The sequence below is a fragment of the Rhodamnia argentea genome, chromosome 1, assembly GCF_020921035.1.
Source record: "Rhodamnia argentea isolate NSW1041297 chromosome 1, ASM2092103v1, whole genome shotgun sequence".
Classification (NCBI taxonomy): domain Eukaryota; kingdom Viridiplantae; phylum Streptophyta; class Magnoliopsida; order Myrtales; family Myrtaceae; genus Rhodamnia; species Rhodamnia argentea.
Window position 1 is genome coordinate 22,489,330 of NC_063150.1, and position 23,661 is coordinate 22,512,990.

The 23,661-nt window shown below is 39.2% G+C and overlaps 2 protein-coding genes across 5 annotated transcripts in view; both read left to right on the top strand.

Moving 5' to 3' along the window:
• Positions 1 to 23,661, top strand: part of LOC115726647 (TNF receptor-associated factor homolog 1a-like) — a 184,028-nt gene that overhangs the window by 142,222 nt on the left and 18,145 nt on the right. Inside the window, exons 1-12 of one of the 4 annotated variants that reach the window (XM_048274615.1) lie at positions 5,487 to 5,673; positions 6,593 to 6,704; positions 8,249 to 8,337; positions 8,445 to 8,513; positions 8,600 to 8,729; positions 10,414 to 10,572; positions 10,769 to 11,117; positions 11,965 to 12,077; positions 12,845 to 12,995; positions 13,492 to 13,970; positions 14,049 to 14,250; positions 15,643 to 17,290. In XM_048274615.1, coding sequence (XP_048130572.1) covers positions 5,487 to 5,673; positions 6,593 to 6,704; positions 8,249 to 8,337; positions 8,445 to 8,513; positions 8,600 to 8,729; positions 10,414 to 10,572; positions 10,769 to 11,117; positions 11,965 to 12,077; positions 12,845 to 12,995; positions 13,492 to 13,970; positions 14,049 to 14,250; positions 15,643 to 17,031 — 3,429 coding nt within the window. In that variant the 3' untranslated portion in view covers positions 17,032 to 17,290. Of the gene's footprint in view, positions 1 to 5,486; positions 5,674 to 6,592; positions 6,705 to 8,248; positions 8,338 to 8,444; positions 8,514 to 8,599; positions 8,730 to 10,413; positions 10,573 to 10,768; positions 11,118 to 11,964; positions 12,078 to 12,844; positions 12,996 to 13,491; positions 13,971 to 14,048; positions 14,251 to 15,639; positions 17,291 to 23,661 lie in introns of those variants that run through there. The other 3 variants (XM_048274642.1, XM_048274687.1, XM_048274663.1) reach the window with 3 other exon arrangements.
• LOC115726648 (putative pentatricopeptide repeat-containing protein At1g12700, mitochondrial) overlaps positions 22,294 to 23,661 on the top strand; it is a 54,737-nt gene continuing 53,369 nt past the window's right edge. The window contains exon 1 of the mRNA XM_048274765.1: positions 22,294 to 22,299. The gene's annotated coding sequence lies outside the window, so the exon portion shown is untranslated. The remainder of the gene's footprint in view (positions 22,300 to 23,661) is intronic.

Sequence of the window (23,661 nt, forward strand, 5' to 3'; positions counted from 1 at the left end):
TTGAGTACCAAAGAAAAGATGAGTTGTTTTTCTTGTAGGGAATAAAAGAGGAAAAAAAATCAATATGTTGTTATATTTTCAATTTACTTTGCGAACAAACTTGATTTATCGAAATTCTCATTGTACTTAACATTATACTTTGGTTGGTTCATTTTTTTTATATGACGTATTCAAATAATTAGTGGTGCTAGAAATATTTTTAGGAAATAATTGAGTGAGGTGTGATATTGCAATCTTACGTTGGATTTAGCCCTAGTTTAAGTGAGAACAAGGATAAATCTTATATAAATATATAAGTAGTTATTCATAGGCGCAAACCCAAATTACAAATAAAATATGTGATCAAACTACAAAAGTTCTACGGTGTCTCGGGGGCGCTGCCTCGTGACTCCCGTCGGGAAAGCCATCGGACCTCCGTTCTTTCTTGTGGATGGTGAGTATGAACCACATCACATCCCAATACATTTAGAATACGCTTCGCTTGGCCTTTGGTAAAGTCGCCCCGCTCCATCTTGTGCACGGCTCGGCCACTACTCATTTGAATTCCCTCCTTAAGAATGACCCCATGTGCTCGGGACTTGTGCCGGTGCCCCTAGTCCGTTCTATGGACCTATTCTCCACTCCACTCTAAACACAAATACCTTGCCCAATGCATCCAACTAAAACATATGATGTTATCATCTTCATTGTTCCCCGATGAAACAAGCTTTTGGGTTGCTTCATTTTCCTTTCACTAGCTTGGTCTTGTTCGCTATTAAAAGATCGGAGCACTTCCTTTGGAAAACTTCAAACATGTCAATGTTAGTTTATATGAAGAAATTATGTGATTATACACAATCTACCTAATTCAAACTAAATACCAAAGCTATCGAAATGTGTTTTTGACTTATATTTTAACTCATATTTAACAAGACGGGTCGGATTGTTTAAAATTTTATAAATTGGTTTAAATGGGTCTAAGAGGGAAAAGGTTAACTAAATAAGAGTTTTAATGGGTCGGAAAGAAACTCATTATCAGCCCATTTGATAATTGGCAAAGAAAAAGGTCCAACGCTCATCATCAACCCATGTCTCACTGGAGACGGATCGTTCGCCTTCCTCGGCGCCGCATGCAACACCGGCTACCACCGCATCGATCAAGATTGTCACGAGAATATTCACCATCGCACGCATCGGCAATGGGAACACAATCGTCAGCATTGACATCACGATTAGGACCACGTGTTCATCGATCATCCCGTCGAAGACGAGGAAGAGAGGCTCATCGTTGGAAAAGTAGAGGAAGTGCCGCGCGACCATCATGACATTGAAGGCAATGGGCGAGAGAGTGCCAGAGGAGGCCGAGGAAGAGGATGAGGAGAAGGAAAATGGTGTAATCGGTGTAGAAGGGAGAGTTGTTGGTCCGGACTTTGAAGACCGCGTCCGAGAAGCTGGAAGGGAGCCTAATAAAGCCAATGTCGAGAACGAGCTTTCATGGGCCTCTTCAACTTCCGGTTGCCCATAGGATCGGAGTCGCTCACCTCATTCTGCGGTTGCGGGGCTACCGCCTTGACGTACAATTCGACATTCTTGAAGTGGCGGATCTTGGTATTAGGCTGCGACTCCGTCAAAGATGACATTTGAGCTATTGACCAACCAACTTGGACCCGCTGTCGGTGTCCCACCTATGGAGGGTGCAATGACAAGAGGAGGAGAGGCTGCAGGATAGGAAGTTGTTGGTGGCGGGGCGGAGGTTTGAGAGGCTAATGGGCGTTGGTTCGGTGGTTGAATCGGATTGTTTTTGCAAATGGTGCCATTGTAATTTGTTGATCGGAAGGAACGTTGCGGTCGTGGGTTGCTCATATTTTTCTTTTTTAATTTTAGTATTTCTCCATCTATTAAACCTCAAGATTTTCGACAAAAAAAAACTTAAAATTTTCTTTTTTGGCAAGAAAAAAAGAAATTTTTTAAATTTTCTATTTTGAGATTTATTACTGAACATACTAAAACTAAAAAAGAAAATTGATCGGAATTCAAGAAGAAAATTGATCGGAATTTGAATGCTCGTTGAGTCGGGTATGGGTCGAATGTGAGTCGAGTTAGGCATTAGTCGTTAGAATTGTATTGTAGAAAAATGAGTCAATGCGGATTAAATGGCCAATTTGAATTATACCATTTTCGATTCAATCCAAACTTGACTTGACCCATTAGTTTGATGGGCCTACTAAATACCAACCCCTCTAATAAATCTTTGAAGTTAATTTATTATGGACTTTGGTATGCTTGCTTCCATAAAAGGGTTTCATAAGTTGTTTCTTCTTCTCTCCAACGTAGTCGACGTGTTCTGCACCAATGTTTATTAAGAGTCTTGCCTTTTTTTGCGGTAATTTTAGTAAGTTCTTGAATTGATAGAAAGTGGGGAAAGTCATAGAATTGAAAAAAAAAATGCTCTTATGAAAATATCTCCGAAGTTAGTAAGAAATCTGTAGTTGATATGCATTGATATGAAAAATCGAAGTATTAATTAGCTTATGTCTCGACAATAAATCTACATGTTAGGTACATAATTCTAAATTTTCCGATATTCATCATCAACAAATGCTATATCATCCCAATTTCTTTATTATCCTCATATCGAACAATTTTAACAATGGCATGATAATAAAGCGAAATTCGAGGCGAATGTTTTGAAACATGTCCATCACACCACGCAAGACTCCATTAAGTAACAAAAGTAAAAAGATAGATATGTCTTGTCATATGATCAAGCCAATCCGATCCAACTTTTGATCCCAAACTTAGAATTTCAGCCGCGTCAATATCCTTTTATAAGACAAATGAATGATAACCACTTATTATGGAATAACCGACAAAAAGATTACTCAAGCTAGAATTCTTAACAAAGCGCTCACATTATTGCTCTTTCGTCGTTCTTTAATAGCATACTTTTTTGCGGAAAGAGAACATATCTAGAAAATATCCGTAACTCCTATATGGTTATTTGTAAGACAGAACGGATTCAAGCATTGAAATCCCAATACACGGGGGGAGATTCAAATATGTTTATATAAGCTACGAAATTATCCAATGGAGGATGGTTTGGATCAACTTTAACCGCATACTTTTATGCGGGGAAGAGAGCATATCTTAAAAATTATCCGTAACTTACGTAAAGTTATTCGTAAGACAAAACGGATTCGAGCATTGAAATCTCGACACACGGGGCAATCAAATATGTAGATATAAATTACAAATTATCCGATCGAGGATAAGCCTAGAGAGATGCCACCGTCGTTCCCCTCTCTCTTGCACGGATACAAAGTGAAAAATGAAAAGGAGCAAAGAGTCGAGATAATCGACCCCGAACCCTAGGCTGCGTTTGGTCGTCCGTATAAAACTCGGGATAGGATATGTTTTATCCTATCCCGTGTTTGGTAGGTGTCCCGGATAGTATAATGTCGGATATAGGGGGGATATAACCCGGATAAAAAAATCCTAGGGGAGGGGGTAGGATAAGGTTGGATAAGATTTCTCTTATCCGTCATATAAAAACTAACTTTCTTATCTCATTTGTTTCTATTTTCATTTTATTTATTTTTTTTGCAAAAAAGGTTGAAAATCTAATAAAATGTGTACATTTTCAAGGTTTTTTTTTTGTCTATGAGAACATTATTTTTATAGTAATAAGATCGGAATATTTCATAGCATCACATAGGGCATATACATCATTTATATTGATATACGGTTTCTACCAAATGCAGGATATGATAGGATATGAGAATATCCGACTTTAAATTCGTAGTTCACCAAATGATGGATAGTATATGGCCAAATCCTTAGATTTCTTATCCTATCTTATCCAATCCTATCCCGACCGGAAATCCCGACGACCAAACGCAGCCTAATTGGATGGGGGAACCAAGAACCGAAGGAGGAAGTGCTGGTGGGCCCCAAGAAGTGCACGGCCCAATCTCCCCAAGCCTAGGTCAAGCCCAGCCCCACAAAAGTGAGAATCCCTCCTTCTCTTATGACCCAAAAAAAAAAATAAATAACGTCACTCGTTCCTCACCCCCACATTTATCACCCGCCCCTATGAAAAAAAAGAAAAAACTAATCACATAAAGCCATCTTTTGTCTGATTATCACAAATTTTCCCCGCTCGAAATTTTCACTTTTCGACATTTTTCTTTTTTTACAAAATTGATAAAAAAATATGAGGGTTGATTTGAAATAAATTTAGCAATTTGACCTCCATTCGATCGAATTCATTGTGTCGTCTACGACGCGGTGTCCAATTTTATTTCGTCCTTCGTTCTTTTCTCTCCCTTTTTTTTTCTTCTCATTTTTATATTTACGTTGTCTCAAAAAATCAGAAGCGCAATGCAAATTTTTTTTATTTATTTGTATTTTACGAGGAAGAAGTAAAACGTCCGGACCGGATTAATTAATTAAAAGGAGGGGAACAAAAAAGAGGGATAACGAAATTAAGAAAAAAGAGGCCCCGAGAATAAAAATTTTCCTTTCTGGTTCCGCCTTCGGTCTTCTCTCTCTTCTCTCTCTCTCTCTCTTCCTGCGCTGCTCCTACGACCTCTCTTTCTCTCACTTAAACCTCTCGAGCACCAAATTGCCGTCGTCTCCCCCAAAAGCCCCCCGCCCCCCACCAATCTCCACCCCGGGGTCTTTTGCCTAAGGTTAGTATGTATTACAAGCCCTTCAATCTTGCGCCGCCGTGGCCCTGTTCGCGAGAATCGCTTCGGTTGTTTTTTTCTTCTTTTCCATTTCGTTCCGTTTTGGATGGATTCCCTCAATCGCCCCCCGCCGCGACCTCTGCGTGCCGCCCGTGATTCTGATTCGGATTGGGCTTCGAGGGCGGTTTTGGCCGTCGATCTCTGCGTTTCTCGGGGTCGGCTGGTTTGGGCGCGTTCCGGGTTTTAGGCATCATGCAATTTGGGTTAATCGGGCGATTTTCAATTCTTGTTCGGCGTTCTCCTGCCTGATTTTTTGTTTAGGGTTTTCCTGGGCACCTGTCGAATCGTGGAAATGGCGTTTCCGTTAGGTTTAGGGTGTCTAGTGTTTGGATTTACGGGTTCGCGTGGGTTTTCCCAGAAATGAGAGGATTTAAGTCGTGGAAGGAGGTTGTTTCTGCGGCTGCCTTTGGCGTGTGCCCGGAAATGGATGTCATCTGGGCTGATAGTATGTGTTGGATCAAGTTACTGTTGTTTTTGGTTTCAAAATTTTCTCTCTTGCGGGCATTATCTATTGGCTATCCTCAAAAAGGTTTGGTTGACATTTGCAGCGCCTAATTCGTTAGACACTGGATTTCTTATTCCAGGAGTTAATTTTTTATATGGAAGAATATGTGTGCATAGCGAAAATGATTTTCTGCAATGTAAAAGTGTGGCTTCAAAGCTTTGACTTTCAACGCTCTTTTCGTTTAATTACTGAAATTTCTCTTTTTAGGAGTAAGAGTTGAGCCAGTGTGGAAGAGGAGTGTTTGATTGCGAGAAATGGCAGGCGTTGCGACGGAGGAGTCTGGAGTGGGAAGGTTTGAGGAGGGGATTTTGAGTGCTCAAAGCTCTCAATCTGGGGAAGCATTGGCGGAATGGCGATCTTCAGAGCAGGTGGAAAAGGGAGCCCCATCGACTTCGCCTCCATACTGGGATCCTGACGACCACGATGATGACGAGGATGGTGGTGTGCTTACTTCTTCAGCTTTAATTCTTTTGACTCAATGTTGTCTTTACCTGGCTTCCCGTGATTTTGAGATCTTCCAAAGCTATCATTTGCATATGTACTGAATCGATACTTGATGAGAAGACTGCTTAAAATAGTGCGTGCATGACTGGATTTATTTGTTGTGTTGAATTTTTGTGTGGATCTGCGCATAGGATAATCCATTCTTTTTTTTTCTTTTTTTTTTATGAAGTCATAGTTACCCACTATCATTTGCATATGTACTGAATCAATACTTGATGAGAAGACTGCTTAAAATAGTGCATGCTGGGTGGTAAAGGGGTTGTAACATTGGAATAGACTTCTTTGATGCAGTTCAAGTTTTGCGATGACTGGATTTATTCGTTGTGTTGAATCTTTGTGTGGATCTGCGCAGAGGATAATCCATTTTTTTTTATGAAGTCATAGATACCCATTTTCTATGAAGGCATTATTGCAGCTGGAGTTCCTTGAAATAGGATACGATGCCAAGATAGATAATTATTCTTGATGCTTCCAACCGCATTCTTCCTGTTTTGTTGGGAAATTAGAACTTTTAACTTCCAAAAAAGGTGCGAAGTTTTTATGTAGATAAATCTGAAAAGTTCTTTTCTCAATAAGTCCAGAAATTTGAAAAGTTTTGGCTAATTGGTCCGTAGCTTTTGATGATTTTTACTAGATAAATGCTGTAGCTTCTTCCCTCTTCCACTCGGATTGAGGATTGCCTCTCTCTACCTTGTCTATCAACATCTTTTTAATGATGGAACATGTCATTAATTCTGATGACGGGCATTTTTCTTAGGGGATGTAGTCTCATCTTGCTCTTTGTTTCAGGTACTTATACGTATTATGGTTGCTTTTGTTGAAGAACTCTCTCTCTCTCTCTCTCTTTTTGTTGTAGGGCCAAAACCTTCCGAGTTATATGGAAAACATACATGGACGATAGACAAATTTTCACAGATTAATAAAAGGGAACTTCGTAGTGATGTATTTGACGCTGGCGGCTATAAATGGTATGACTCTTTATAGTAGATGGAAGTTGGCTGTGATTGTGTTCGTCTTCTTGAACTAATTCTGTACGAGATGCTTTTTTTGTATTCTATTGGAAAGATTGAGTCACAAAAGACTTAGGTTTTACTGAAGACTTGATACTTAATGGAATGCAGTGGAGGAAGAAGATCTGTGATGCCTACGCGATTAGTTGGAAGAATTTGATTGTAGCTGTTGTAGTAAAAATCTAGTCACTTCTACTTAGATGGCATGATATTCTTTCTTTCAAATGCCCATGTTGGTCTTCGTCATATTGTGAAATTCAGTCTTCTTGCTCCCTTGGGGAACTGTTTCGTTTCTGATATACAGAAAGTGGGGTAAGAACCTTCCAGCTCTGATAGGGATACCTAGTTCATGAATCAATCGAATATGGGGTGTGGGCCCCCGCGGGTTGGAATTCCACGCAGACAAGTGTCACTCTCTGCAATCACATGACGCTAGTATTCTCTCGGGAAATGAGAAGGAAGTAGATTGTTTCTTTATCTAATATTAGTCAAGGGCTTTTGGGAAACTAATTGCTAGTGATGACATTAACTAGATGTTGGTCATGCCATCTACCTTATGTTGTAAGATAGGAATGGTTCCTGACATCCTTAGTTTGCCTACTTCATCATGATTAATATTGTTGTGTCTAGGAATATACTGCATTTAACTTTTCTTCCATATCTTGTAGACAAGTATTTTTAAGTAAAATATCCTGTCATATCATATGGACTGTTTATTTCACTCTTTCTCATCACCTATGCCCGGTTTTAACAGTTGATGAGTATCCTATGTTATTTGCTTGTCTTTTTAGCCTTCCAATTCCTTACGTCCTCTAAAATGCTTTTCTCTGCATCCAATGCTTTATCTTAGCATCCACAAATGTTGAGTGGGTTTACGCAGTATGTGGTTATACCTAGCAAAAAGCAACCTTTTCCTTTTGCTTCAACCCCACTTTCTCTTCTTTCCCTCTTCCCCTTTTTTTGGTTGAATTGTGCTTTCCCCCTTCAATCTAACATATTATACAAATGTCAAGAAGTGCCAACATTTTTTTATTGTGGAAGTTTCAAGTGCTTTGGGCTAAGAAAAAGTCAAATTGTGTCCGACATGAGATTTAGAATCGGTGAAAAGCAAAAAGTAAAAGTCTATCCGCACATGCCCTTATGTTTTTCTGTGAACTAGTAGTTTGTTCTGTATGTAATGTGAAAGATATGAGGGCCTTTGTTTCATGCAGTCATTTTAACTAGTCTCCTTTGAAGATGAAGTTGTATAATTTGATTCGAATTATCCGAGTCTCTTTTATAAGGATAATTAATTTTTTCCTAGTTGCTTGATTTTTTTTTTTTAAAGGTGTACTTGAACTGGAACATTCAGAACAAGTTTGAAATTGTCTCGGAGGATGAGAATCGCATTTCAGTCTGCATGTATTTGGTTGTATTACCAAATAATTTCCTAGAACTTCATGAAGGCAGATAAGTTTTAATGATCTGGTTGGGTTGTTTAATAATTTGCCTGTGTGATGCAGGTATATTTTAATATATCCCCAAGGTTGTGATGTCTGCAACCATCTCTCTTTGTTTCTCTGTGTTCACAATCATGACAAACTTCTTCCAGGTTCACCACTTTTTCCAATTTTAAATACATTTGATGGTAGTTTTGTATATCTCATTATGGTATGGTCAAGATTTCTTTTTGTATAAGAATAATTTTACTTTGTGCAGGATGGAGTCATTTTGCACAATTTACAATTGCTGTGGTGAATAAAGATCCAAAGAAATCGAAATATTCAGGTGGGTTGATTTACATTTATTTAGTTGCATTTACTGAAGTTTTGACCCTACCAAGGTCAATAACTGGCTTGCTGCGAGTTTTGCAGATACATTACATCGATTTTGGAAGAAGGAGCATGATTGGGGATGGAAAAAGTTTATGGAATTGTCGAAAGTGTTTGATGGGTTTATTGATGCTGACACCCTTATCATAAAGGCTCAAGTCCAAGTCATAAGGTCTTTATTTTCATTTTCCTGTTTCATATAATGGTTCCATTTATGTTATTCTTCATTTAAGAGGTTTTTCTGCATAGGTTCATCTTAGTCACTTTTCAAAACAGAATTTTCTTCCCTTGTTGTGTGTGACTCATCAGTATTGTCATCATGTCTACACCATTTAAATTGTGCCAAGTGGCGTGGTTGTCATGTTGTTTTGCAAAATTAAGCTACTTCTTCATGAAGGGAATTCTTCTTGTACAGATGTAGTTATGGTTGATTCTGAATCTATTTGGAGCCCCGAAATGTTTTATAATCAATTTCAAGTTGTCTAATTATGAACTTTTACTAGTAGTCGTGGGGCTGGAATTGAGTTTATCTGTCCTAGTTAAAGTGCCAGTGTTTGGTTCTGTCTGTACTTGCGTGTGAAAGTCATAATCAGTAGATGCGTGTTGACATTCCCTATGTCACATGAAGGACTTAAAACAGTTGATTTAATGTCATAGAGTTGATGATCTAGTGTTCATAGCTGCTTCTTACTGTTTCTCTCTCTGTCTCCCCTTGTCCCTTTTATTTTTGTGGAAGAGGGTGGTCTGGTTATGGTCTCTTACATTCAGGTCATGTGAACCTCCCTTAGAAATTGATTGCACTTTCATTGTTTTTTTAATATTACAACTTCTGCTGTGAAGTATATAGCGCGATTTGATTTTGCTTTGTCTTCACTAAGATCTGTTGAATCCCCTGCATAATCTTTGTGTAGTTTAGTTTTTTTAAGGTTTCTAAATTTAAAAATTCCTTCATACATATCATTTTTAGGCTAGTTTTTATGCTGACGGGGGATTGATGTCTGGATTAACATAATCATCTGAACCCCCCTTAGAAATTGATTGCACTTTAATCGTTTTTTTAATATTACAATTTCTGCTGCGAAGTATATAGCGCGATTTGATTTTGCTTTGTTTTCACTAGTATCTTTTTGATTCCCCTGTATAATCTCTCTGCAGTTTAATTTTTTTAAGGTTTCTAAATTTAAAAATTCCTCAATACATATCATTTTTAGGCTAGTTTTTAAGCTAATGAGGGATTGATGTCTGGATTAACTTGTGTATGGTTTTTCTGGCAGTTGAAGATTCTATTATCTTTTCTCTTTTAATATCTTTTAATGTATATACATAACCAATTTATATAAATAAAGACACACACATAACCAATTATCATGTTGGACCATGATAATTGGTTAGTTTATCCACATTGTGAAGTTCTCACATGATAATTTCATCCTTCTCAGTTAAAATTCATTGTTGGCTAGTTGGACTTACTCATGCATCTATACCCAGTCAGTCCTGTCTTTGAAAGGTAGAAAAAAATCGTACTTTGGTGATATTGTGTATGTCATGAAAAGTCGTGCTTTTAGAAATTCTTTAGGAGTGATTAGTTGAGAAACCTTCCAATTTCCATGTGAGAGTCTTTTGCCTTATGTTCCTATCCAATGGTTTGGCTGGTCACGAAGATCAAGATGCTGTTATCTTAATTTTGAAGTGATTGCTGCTTTTTTTCTTCGAACTTCCGTAACCTGCTTTTACCTTTAACTGATTGAGCTCCAATTTGCCCAGCGAACACTCATTTTCATCATCTGATTAAGCTTCAATTAGCCTAGCGAACACTCACTTTTATCATCTGATTAACCCTGCTTGATCATTACCAGGGAGAAAGCAGATCGACCATTCCGTTGCCTGGATTCTCAATACAGGAGAGAACTTGTTCGTGTGTACTTGACTAATGTAGAGCAAATCTGCCGACGTTTTGTGGAAGAGAGGAGGGGCAAGCTTGGGAAGCTGATCGAGGACAAGGCTAGATGGTCAGGGTACGCTGTTATTAGTACTATTTTTCAACTAGTATATTGTTTTAATCACTATTCTCAGAGTTATGAAGTGTTCAGTTGAGGACTCGCTGGAGCCGTTGTTGAGTATTCAAATCTTCATTTAATGGTAGTTTGTATGTTGAAATCTGTTTTGTGAGGTTATTTGCCTATTTTAATGGGAAGATACATGATTTTGCAGCTTCTGTGCTTTCTGGTTGGGAATTGACCAAAATGCTAGATGCCGTATGTCAAAAGAGAAAATGGATGTGATTCTCAAAGTTGTGGTGAAACACTTTTTCATAGAAAAAGAAGTTACCTCGACTTTGGTTATGGATTCCTTGTATAGTGGTTTGAAGGCTCTCGAAGGTCAAAGCAAATGTAAGAAAGGGAGGACAAAAGTATTGGATCCTGATGAAATGCCGGCTCCCATTGTTTCGGTGGATAAGGATATGTTTGTTTTGGTGGATGACGTATTATTACTGCTTGAAAGGGCCGCCTTGGAACCTCTGCCTCCAAAAGATGAGAAGGGTCCTCAAAATCGAACAAAGGTAAGCTGTCAAGTCTACTCAAGTTTGTTACGCTGATATGGTATAGGGAACCACAGAATGGCTGCAGAATGTTAAGAGTGCGAATGAGATGGCAGCATTTAGTTTTCTATTAATTGGACCATAACTGCATTTTGTATGGCAAAGTGCTTTTCTTTGGATGTTGTTGGTCCAGTCATGAATAGCTTTCATTCAGAGCGACTCATTCTCTAACTTCCGCCTCTTGGTTGGATCTTGTTGGTTTATGCATCCTGATGTCTTGCCTTGCTTTTCTAATTGCATCATGTCCTTATTATGACATGACAGTTAGGAAGGCAACATTTACTTGAATAAGACATGTGAATTTTTTCTCTCTCTTCTATAAATGAGAGGCTGCTTTTATTAGTATGGGAAGTTCAAGCTAGGATTTTCATTGGTCATTTTGGTGAGCGTAGGAAGTTTTGATCAGAAGACTGGTCAAGCTGTCAGATGAAATTGAGTGATGTGAAATCCTTACACTTGCACATAATAGGTTTGCCATAAGTTTTTCCTATTTAAAAGTTTTCACTATGGGCAGATCAGCATGTGTATGATGAACTCTGTACTAGGAAGTTTTGATCAGAAGACTGGTCAAGCTGTCAGACGAAATTTTGTGGTGTGAAATCCTTACACTCGCACATAATAGGTTTGCCTTATAAGTTTTTCCTATTTAAAAGTTTGCACTATGGGCAGATCAGCATGTGTATGATCAACTTCATGTTTTTCCTTCCTGTTCTCCTGTTTGATTGTTTCGTGCTATTTCATTAAATACATAATTTTTTTGGGTCTTCAACCTAAGTCATGGCTCTGCAACTGTCCAATAAAACTTTAGGATGGCAATTCTGGTGAGGACTTCAATAAGGATTCCATTGAGCGTGATGAAAGGCGGTTGACAGAATTGGGTCGAAGAACAGTGGAGATTTTTGTCCTTGCACATATTTTCAGGTATTTCCTTGTGCAGGAATTTTCAGGTTCTTTCTTCTTATAGTTGTCTTTCTGGCTTGTTTGCCATGAAACAGATATATTTCTGTGAACGGACTTAGTTTTGGTCTTTCAGGGAGAGACAACTTTTGCTAACATAACAATGATGCTAAAGTTGTAACATATGTATCTAAGAGAATCGGGAGAGGCACATGTAGAGTTCACTAGGGATAATTGACAATGTCTGTGGAGGCTTTAGCCAGCGTGGCAAAGGATCTATTAAAAGATATTTAACTTCACCTGGAAATACATGGTGATGAGGGCCAGTCCAGATTCCTTACCATGGTTAAAACACCATCATTTTGTCCCTATCTGAAGCTACTCTTTTCTTTGCTTGTTAAATACCCCTCCTACTCTTTTCTCGTGACAATTAGGTTAGCTTCTTCTTGCAAATATGGGAAAAATTGTCTCCGAGCTTACTGGACTGCTGACATTATTGTTGGGAGCACACAGAGATGGACCTATAAGAAATTTTATTTTCGAAGGTCGTAGAATGCTTCTTTGTGATTGGATTGGAATTTTGCAGCTTTGCAAGCTGGACTTAGATCAATGTTTTATAACGATCTTTGGTTTGGTGGTTATTCCAAGCACATATCTGTCTTATAATGCGCTTTTATCTTGTCAAATGGATAATGTATACTTTTGTGTGAATTCTTATGATGTCTTTAAGTATATTTGACATAAAATGTATGTATCATTTGCTCTTTGTGTTGCATTACTGTCTCGTGTAGTAACAAAATTGAAGCTGCCTATCAAGAGGCTGTTGCTCTGAAGCGGCAAGAAGAGCTCATTCGAGAAGAAGAAGAAGCATGGGTGGCTGGAAGTGAGCAGAAGTCGAGACGTGGGGCTAATCTTAAGGAAAAGAAGTCAAAGAAAAAGCAGGTTTGATGTTCTTATCTACTATTACTTTGTACCAATATTGGCTGCATACATACTTATCAGGACTTTTGACCTCCAATAGCAGAGTTCATGAAGAGGAACTTTTGTTTTGGGTTGGAGATTGAGTTTTTGTTTAGATGGAGGAGGTATTTTATGCGACGGCCACACCATGTGGCAGTGACACATGGTGTTACTGATCAATCCAAAGTAAGATGTACGCGAGCAATGGTGATTGGTCAGTTACACCCTGTTATCACTGTCATGAAATGCACACATAAATGTTACGCGGGCAATGGTGATTGGTCTGTAACTTTATATTATCATAAAATACTTTCTTGTTCAGATGGCCTTTCAAGTGACTCTGAATTGTTTATAAGACTGGTTATATTGGACTTGAGGGATGCTGATTTGTCATCTATATCGATCTGTGGATACATGTTCACTTTTGTTCTCTATAGTTTCTCTTGCTTTCTGAAAGGCACAACTTTCTGGCCTGTAGGCTAAGCAGAAGCGCCTTAATCGCAAAGCAAAAGATAAGGAGAGAGACGAAAGACACAGTGCCACAGCCCAGGACAAGCATGAAGAAGAAAACACTGTTGATGAGAAAGAAGTCTTCATCTCGGAGGATGTAATCCCTGTGCTTGGAAAGCCTGATGTACTGGAAGATGTTTCAGACACATCAGATTTGGTTGACGGTGTCGGTGAAGTTATCCAACCTGATTCAGATGAGAGAGATGCAAGTCCTGTTAATTGGGATACCGATGCTTCTGAAGTTCATCCTCCTACAGAAGCCAGTAGCAGTGGGGTTAGTGGACTATCTCCTGTTCAGAATGGAATAGTGGAGAAAAGAAGCCCATCTATGATGGATGATAGCTCCTCAACTTGTTCTACTGATTCAGTCCCCTCAGTTGGAGTTAGTGGACCAAACAAGAGGAACTCATTTTCATCGAACCATAAACACCAAAGATCACCTAGCAGGTAAAATTTAAACGACACTAGTTTTATGTTAAATTCGAAACTCGTGGCGTTGAGGCACATTAGCATGTGTTTCTACAGGGGAAAGAGTCAGAAAGGTAAGGAAACACGTGATTTGAGCTCTTGGACCAACAAAACAGAGAATGAGTCTGCTGAACCTGCAGTTGATATGGGAGAGTCTTGTAATATCCCGAGTATCAAGGTAGCTGACACTGAGGTTGAGGCTGATGCTCTCTCCTTCCGGTATCAATTAAGACAGTCTGAGCCTGATGTGGTTAAAAAGGTGAGATTTACTTAACCAGAGTATAAAGAATTCATTTATTGTTTGTTCAAAATTGGTGAAATCATATTGTCTGATAGTTGTTAAGAAAAGCATATTGGAGAATTAAGTACACTTTCATGACTAAGCAGCATATTTTTATGTCTTCCGTCCTCGTTATTAACATAGTGCCTTAGTTGGTAATAATCCAACTTTTTGGGATTCCATTGTGAGTAGAATATGCTTTCATTCGAACCTAACTTCTTGTTGACATGGTGGTTGAGGTCACATTCTTCTGTCTTCTCTATATAGATTTGATTGTACCACATGGTGGTATTGTCCACTTGACACTTGCACATCTCGCAGTGAGAAAGGCTTTTGACCATCGTTTTTCCCTGTTAAACTTAGAACTTTAATGGGATTCAGATCGTGATGTGGATATTCGGATTTTGTTGTCAGATAGCCTCCTGAAGATCTTTGTAATTTGAAGGAAATTTACCTTCTTATGTTTCTCTTAAAGTTACTGCTTATTGAATAACTGACGTGTGTCCTCTTCGTTTCCAATCGATAGGAGACTTGTGCTGCCACCTCATATTTGCATGATAATTTTAACCAACATGGCAACATATTTTCAGTTGTTACTATGTACTGGATATAGTGCCCTCAAGAGCTGATGTGGAACAACATACTCTTAAATACCATAAGTGAAGAATTGTAAATTTCATTTTCTTTGCAGGATTTTTTCATTTATACAACTGATGATATCGATTAAGTCAGATAATTATTTCTTCTGACTAGTCATGAATTGAGTATTCTCAATGGAGCTTTGATGAGAAAATAAAAGATGCTTCTTAGCGGAATTTTCTTCTATTCTATGTTTGGGATCCGGATTTGATGTTTCACCTTTCTTTTCTTCTGACTCAGGGAGACACATCAAAATTGTGTCATATCCTGTGCTTGAATCGTGCCTCTGAGTTCCAACTTGTATGGTTTTTCAGATCGTAAAACAAAGTAAAGCATGACCAAATTTGTGCACGTGTTTGCTTAGAAATGACATTAGCAAACCTAGATTTCTGCTCGTATTGGTTCTACCGAACATTCTTCAACTTCTTGCATTTCCGTAGGAGAGATTTTATTTGACGGAAATTAGATTATGTAGATTAGGTATGTGATGTGAAGTTCTCTTTGGAGTCAAAGAGCCATCTTATGTCATGCGCAATGCTGGATAACTATTTTACAGATACAGCTGGAGCTGAAATGTTATAATTTTCAATGTTAGGTTTGTCAGGGAGATATACTTATAGTCAATACCATGTCAGGGAAATCTTCTTATCTTCATGGATTACTTATCACAATTTTTCGGTTTTATTTTCGGTGGAATCTAAGCTGATGGCATTTGATTTTTGAATATAACAGGGAGAAGCTGTTTCCCTGCAGAGGGGATCAAGCATCAAGCAAGTTGATGAAGAGAAGACATCTAAAGAGAAGTCAATTGCTGCAGAATCCTCTTCCAGCAGTCCTAGAAATACTAGTCCTCCTAGAAATACTATCTCCAATGCCCAGTCGGAACCGGCGCAGAAAATTATTCCTTTTGGGGATCCTTCATCAATGAGGAAGACATCTTTGAATGGCAAGCAAGAGAATGATAAGATACCACTTCCAACAATCTCGTCCCAAACAGCAACTTTGTCTAAGTTTGAGACTCAACGGGATGTAATTCCTAAAACGACTGAAAAACCCATTCTGCCAGTTCCTGGAATGTCGAGGCCTTCTAGTGCTCCACTAGGACCCGGTACTAGGCCAAATGCTCCTGCTGCTTCCCTTGTCCAAACAGCTCCACTTCTAGCACGTTCTGTGAGTGCAGTCGGCCGGTTGGCTCCTGAGTCTACTTCAGTATCCCCCAGCCAGGTTCCTTTGTCGTATCGAAATGCTATAATCGGGAATTCCTCTGCTTCGACTTCAGCTGTTTTCACAAACCAATGTTCGCCAAGCTCTGTAGGAAAAGTGTCAGCATATATGCCGTCAACCACCTTAGCATCTTCGTTCTTGAACCCTAGCACTGACAGTTTGGACTATGGTGCACCCAAGTTAGGCTTCCCTTTTCGCCCAATGAATCGGGATGTGTTGTCAAATGGACCCCAATGGTTGGAGAATCTGGATGGTCAAAGTATACGGAGCGATCATCCTTTGCAGAGTGATGTTCAGAATATGGAGTGTTACAGGTCGTCGCAAAGCAGATCACGAGATCACTTCACTGACTTCCAGGCCTGTACGTCTGGGCGGCAAACGCAAGGTTTGCTGGCAGATGAATTTCCGCACCTCGATATTATAAATGACTTACTGGACGATGAGCAAGCTGTTGGGAAGGTCACTAGATCAGATGCTGGTTTCCAGTCTCTCCACAGTAGGTCCCTCCCATTACATCGTCAGTTTTCTTTCCCCCATGATCTGGGGATTTCAGGGGATGTGGAGTCAACTGCCAGCTCGTGCAGCAGCTTTGAACGATCGCGGAGCTATCGTGAAAATGGGATTCAACCGGCGTTTGGCTCCTTTCCTGGAAGTTTTGACTCGACGACTGGATTTATTCCTCAGGTTAGTTCGCTAACTCATGCAAATGGGCAGATGGATGGGTTGATACAGAACCAGTGGCATGTGGCTAGATCTGATTTATCCATGCTGGGAATGAAGAATCCAGAGCATGATGGTTACCCATATTATGCTCCGGATTATTCAGATTTGGCATGTGGTGTCAATGGTTATAAGGCATTTCGGCCTCCAAATGGTCATTGGAATGGAAAAGAATGAAACGGAGTCGCCTGAAAATTATTGGGCTGCTATCCGTTACATATATGTACTCGGAAGGAGCAACTGGGTGTTAGATCTGGATTGAGGTTGTAGTCCTTTCATTAGAAAAAAAAGATGAATAACATTCTGAGGAGGGGGTTCACTTGTTTGTTTCCTTCCTCTCTTGCGGATCGAAGGTTTCTCATGTATTATGGGGTTTTTCTTAAAGCATAGTTTTAGCGAGCCTCATGGTACATGATTTTCTGGTAATTGCTTTTCTCGATTGGCCTGCTGTTCTTTCCTTTGGTTCCGATGCTAGGTGACCATATGAATCTCTGTTGAGAGAATTCTAGGTGCTCGTCGATACTCAGACATGCGAATTTGGCTCTCTCTCGCTTGCCCTTTCAACCTTTGGGAAGGTGGTTCTCCCTCGGTGCCGGCTGTTTATGCACTCGTAGAACGCCCCGTTTGCCCAATTCCTATTGATTTGACTTCTTTTTCTCTACAGTGGAAGTTCGCATAGCTGCATGAATTGTGAAACATATGAGACCCCTGTCCCTAGATTCGGTTGAAATTATCCTCGAAATTTTCTTGCACGTTCTTCCAAAACTGCGTCAACAATCCGACTTTAGTATGTCTATGTTGGTATTGATATTTAGATATGCTCGATTGCCACCTTATTGAGATCCACGAAAGCCAATCTATCCCCATTTGAACCCCATTTAGCAGTACTTCAGTCCACTGACAGAATTTCTAATACATCCTGCGAGCTCCGTTAGTTTCGAGGAAAATGAATTAAGTTAGAGAAACATTTTCGTTTTCCTAAATACTGACTGCTTGTATATTTTTGCACAGCCTTCAAGATGATGCAACTGCGACGGGCAGAATCAACGAAGATTCAAAAAATTTAGGTCCATCGCCAACTATGGCCGACTGATATGATATTGATCTTGGACAAATCGTGAAAATTTCTCGTACAAGAAACTAAGAGAGAAGCTAAGGCGTCCACGCAAACTTTCGTATAGGACAAAGCCCAAAAATCAAAATCTATGTATCGAACTTTCAATGTTCCAACCCCGTTTACTTAATCTCAAATTCTTAGTTTGGTCATGAGCATTATCTTAATGTAGCAGTCAAACTTTCAAAATCTTTCAACCAAACCAATCAGTAAATCAAATTCTACCACAATCGAATAATAATCAGTATAAATAAGTTTTAGTAACACAAGATCATGGCATCGAGAATCATTGTCCCATCCAAAATTATACATCATGAGGCTTCTCAACACAGTCATTATCTTTGCATCAATTCTGATTCTTTTTGCCCCTCATGTCCAATTCTCACAAGCAACCAGAATCTTGCTTGAGAAGAGCCAACTCTCGACAGAAGAGGAACTCGTTTTCCAGTCTCTTCCAAGGGGCAACGTGTCGTCCTCCAGCGCCTCGAGCTGCACCAACATCCCCGGCGGCGGGGGTACGAGCTGTCCGCTTGGCTAGAAGAACTTCACTTCGCAGCTGCAGTACCAGCAATCTGTAGCGCGCTAATGAAGCGATTATCGAGAAACACACGAGTTCTTTCCTTTACGTTTCTTTTCTTGATTGTTGGGGCTTGCTAGCTAGCAGTTTACACTTGTGCACGTTCATTTGTTAATTTATTTTTCGGATTTCGTTATTTATCTATGTATATAGATGTCCAAACAAGCCATGTTTTAAATTCGTTGAACGGGTGTTGTATTGTACAGTCTGTAAACAGTATTATTGTACATCTTACTTTGGAAAATACTTTTCAATAAACTAATAGATCTCCCCCATTCAATATTTTGGGCTGAATTATATTCCCGTCAACAACAACGTTTGCTTGTTCAGCACGGACAGTCGGAAACTAAGTGCGGAGTTTTAGCCCCACAAGCATACTCATTTCCTTGTTCAACAGTCGAGATTATTTTTCATTTTAGTAGCTGTGAAAAGTGGATTTGGATCCTCTTTGACCTGAAAATATGCTCCGAAATGACAAGGAAGCCGGTGTACAAGGAGTAGCAATCCACATAACACCAAGCTAATCTTGTTGAAATGCACTTAGCGAGCTTCCTTAGAAGAGTCTCGGATCGGACAAATGGCATGCTCATAAATCATTGGCTTAAACTTTTGAGTCAAGCCGAAGACGGATCTCGAACATGAACTTTTCTTTGGCGATCTCCCAGTAAGTGTCACGTTGGGTGCTGAGCTAACGTAAATGCAAGTTCATCCCTCAATCATTTGGCCGACTCTGTGAGATTTTACGCAAGTGAGTTTTGGGAAGAGCGATTTGTAATTCGAAAGAAAGAAGCTTGTGCGGATAAAATCGCCAAGATTGTGTAGATTCAAAGTGATTAAGTTTAATTTACTCCGTAAGTTGAGAAGAATCCGAATTGAATAGCATATAAATCAAATTGATAGGCATTTTGATCAACCTATGTTTGAGAATGGTTTTGCTCCTTAAAAAACGTGGTCACGAATTCGAGTACGATCACTAGGTGGCGACCGAGGTATTCCAAAAGAATCGGACACTGAGACTTTATTTGTTTTGCGAAAAATGAGTGATTTGAAAAATATTTTCTTAAAATTGATCTCATGTGTTATTTAAGATAATTAGTTCTCCAAAAATTTTTTCATTGACGACAACAATTTATGTCTAAATATTTGCGAACGATAATAATAATTTTTGTTTATTCGTTTTTGTCAACGATATAAGCGATAAGTTTTTGAAAAATATTTTGCAAATTCCTTATTTTCCTCTAAACAAACAGAACTTTAAAAAATTAACAAAACAAGATAAAGAAAATGAAAATGAATTCAGCTGATGATAGAAAAGCCAGCGCCATTCCCAATTCTGACGCAGGTACAATCTTGATTATCTATTTTCATTAACGTTAATTACGTGTCGAAGTTGAGAACCATTTGACTTTGTTCATAGATAGCAGTGTCAAGTACAATTTGGAACGCAACCTTTCTTTGACCCCGGTAGTCAATTTCAAAGCAATAACAATTGTTTTTTTTTTTCCAGAGTCAATTCCAATCTAATAAAATTGGGTCTTGGTATGCTGACGCTGCTTGATTAGTTTTAAATCAACCATGCAAAACATAAAAAATAAAGAAAGAAGAAAGAGAAAAGAGGAACAATCTTAATTTAATTTATTAATGGCTTCACTAATTAAACATAGACTGAACGAATTCGAGTCGGTACATGATAGTTCGAAAGATTAGTTCACGCGAGCGACGTTAAATATGTGATTTTATACGTGCGTGTTTTGATTTAGCGAAGTAGTATTTGTAGGCGAGAATATAATTCAAATGCACGTGAAAAAAAAAAATTATTGGCATGTGTTGATGGTGCTGATGAAACGATCCTTAGATCAAATTGGGCATAATAGATGGTAATTTAGATGACAATTTGTCATCCCTCGGAACTTTGATCACCACAAGCATGTGATCCTTAAACATGAGGGGTTGTATGATCGCAATTCATGGTGCGTCTATTTCACGAAAAATTTAAGATTTGAAAATGTTTTTTGGAACTATAATTTGCTTATATCGCTTACAAGCATAGATGAACGAAAAATGTTTTCGCCGTCCGCTAAATTGTTAGCGATAATACCAACATTTTTTGTTGCCAAATTTTCAATGCAATATAAAACATTCATTTTTCGAAAAATGCTTTTCAAATCTTGAATTTTTTCGTAAAACAAACTCTATTATAAAATGCACGAAAATTTACCCGAGCAACATGAAGATTTCTATCATGCAAGCGGATACCAAGGGATGGCCGACGGCTGAGATATAGACAATAAACATGTCGGCAATCTAAGCAAAAATGCTCATAAGAACACAAACTATTCACAATGAATAAACACCACTCTTCCGACCAAAAGAGAAAAAAACACAAGTCCAGGATGTGTTTTTGGACGGACATAATGTAAATTTCTTGCCTATTTACATGATCTACCGTGAACCGAATTGATCATTGTCACCGGAGGTGGCCATAACCTTCCTTATCATCACCAACTTCTCCAACCCTAGTTCAAGAACTCGGGTCCTCTTGGTTTCCCATTACACAATCCATCGGTTAGACGACGCTAGGCTGCAACACAGGCGGGCCGTGGAGAGCCACGCGTCCGGCGAAGTTCCTCTCGCTCAACGGGCAGCTCCCACCTCTGCCGCCCCCTCCAGGGATGTTGGTGCAAGGCGAGCTGCCGGACGGCGGCACCGGGCCTCTCTGGAGCGACTCGATCGCCCCGAAATAATGCTCTCGCGGCCATCGCTCCCCTTGCAAAGGCCTCGCGGCGGCCGCGCATGTAGACGACAAGATCGCCGCGAGCACGAAGGAGAAGATCACTAATTTGGAGGGGCTGCTCATCGTGCTCAACGAGTGAAGTTTGAAGAGAGACTCTGGTTTCTTCAATTGGAGTTTTAAAGTGTGGTTGTTGTTGTTGATGTCGTGTATAAATGGAGAAAAGCGTCCAAGATCCGTCCGGGCTTAATAAGTTGTTGCATGGAATTTGAAGGTAATTTTCTAATGTTTTTTTAAGGTTTTATCAATGATTTTTTTTTTTCATGGAGCTTGCTTGTTCAAATGGTGAAGTGTGGGCATGACTTTGCGGAAAAAGAAGGCAGAGATGAATTTTCTACTGTGTTAATTGACTTGGCCTTTGCATTTGAAGGTTGAAAGTAGATGGCGGTCAAGATGTGGATCAAACTAGATTGGATGCGTTTGTTTGCAAGAAAACGCTTCTTCGGAATTAGTTTTCTGGACTTTCACTCGTTTTGATTCGCCGAAAATGACCTAGTCAATAGAAAACACATTTCGATCGATGGAAAATTCATGCACAAAAATTAGGAAAGTATGTCCCTTAAATCTAAATAGGTGAAAACACTTTCCGGAGTTGTTCCTCTCGATTTAAAAAAAAAAATCTAGTTTTTAAATATTTACTATTTTATTTTTTTAATTATGTTTATATTTTAATTTTAATATTCTTTCTTTTTTCTTTTTTCTTCTACCTCCGCCGGTCATCGGGCCTTGGCAATGGCCGGCGAGCCTCGAGCTCACGAGATCTCGGCGAGCCTGAGCTCACTCGTGGCTGCCGCCGGCCAATCGCGACGGACGACATCGTGATTTGCTCCACGGCCGAAATTCTTATGTGGTTAAATACGCCAGTTGATTGGGTTCAGCTTGTGAACTAAACCGTGTCTGCCGATGAATATGGTCAAACTGATCCACATCGTTCAATGGAAGAGAGAAACATCCCGACGTAAAGTAATCTTCCCACTTCAGAAGATGATTTATACCTACTTCAACAACGTTAAGATGCTCCTTAAACAGACCCATTTATACCTACCAACGAACTTCTTACCTGAGCAGACGAGTGATTCTTTTGTTACGACCTCGAAGAGGACGAAGGTTTGCATATTCGCATTTGTTGGATTTTATACGGTGCACGAGAAGTACTGTGATCCGTCCATGTAGGCTACCATATCCCTTTCTCAATTGGATAATTGCCAGGCAGTTATCATTTTTTGAACGTGAATAAAAATCACATTTCTTCGTTCTATCATAGAGTTGCCGCTTCAGACGTTCATTGTACAAAAAGAGAAAAAGTGAGAACAGTGAAAAAAAAAAAAAGCGAACAACAAATCTCTACCGGACGTCAAACGGACGAAGGGCTCTCTCAAGGCTGCAATGGTAACATTTAATCTGTGGAAAAACGAGGTATGTCCGTTACGTGATATACTTCTCCGATCAGTAATTTGAGATGATTCTAGGGCTTGTTAATTCCATGTAATTTCACTGCGTATGTATTGTGAGATTGGTTCCCTTCATCATTAATAAGACAGTATACTCTAAGAATTAGAGGGCGCAGAAATTCTCATCAACATGTGCTTCTGAGATGACAAAGTTTCTCCTCACCGTGGTCAAGATAATTCTTAAGTTACTTGTCGACATAGCATCCACGATGGAATTGGTTCCACCGATAGCATGAGATCACCCCAATGGGATAAGGACATCACAAGCGTCATAAATTTCATATGTTGCTCACTTAAGTGCCATAACTTTTTTTTTTCGACCACTTAGGGTGAGCATGATAACACTTCAGATTAACTTCTCAACTTCTGACCGGAAGTTAATTTCTCAACTTCTCCTTCAAAGCGGAAGATGATTTTTTTACTTTTACTTCAGATTAACTTCTGATCAGAAAAATTCGTTTGATTATGGGTTGAAAATTTCTACTTCTAGAATGTTATTAACAAAATCTTCGACAGTCGGCCGGCGATCGGCGCCCGGTGGCGGGCAACCGGCGGCGGGCGGCGATGGGCGGTCGGTGGAGGTCAATGTGATCGAAGAAGTGATTCTAAAGTGGAGAAGTAAAAAAACATTACTTCTCAAAGCTGGCAAAAAATCTTGCCAGAAGTTAAAAATTCTACCAGAAGTTGAAAATCCTATCAAAAGTCAATTTTTTTACCAAACAGATTTCTATGAAGTTAATTTTTTTACCAAACGGATTTCTACTTCAGCAAGGTTTTTACCAAACGGATTTCCCTGTCGGATTGACTTTTGGCAGAGAAATCAATAAGTAGAAGTGATTTCATGCGCACCCTTAAGTGCCATAACTTCTAAAAA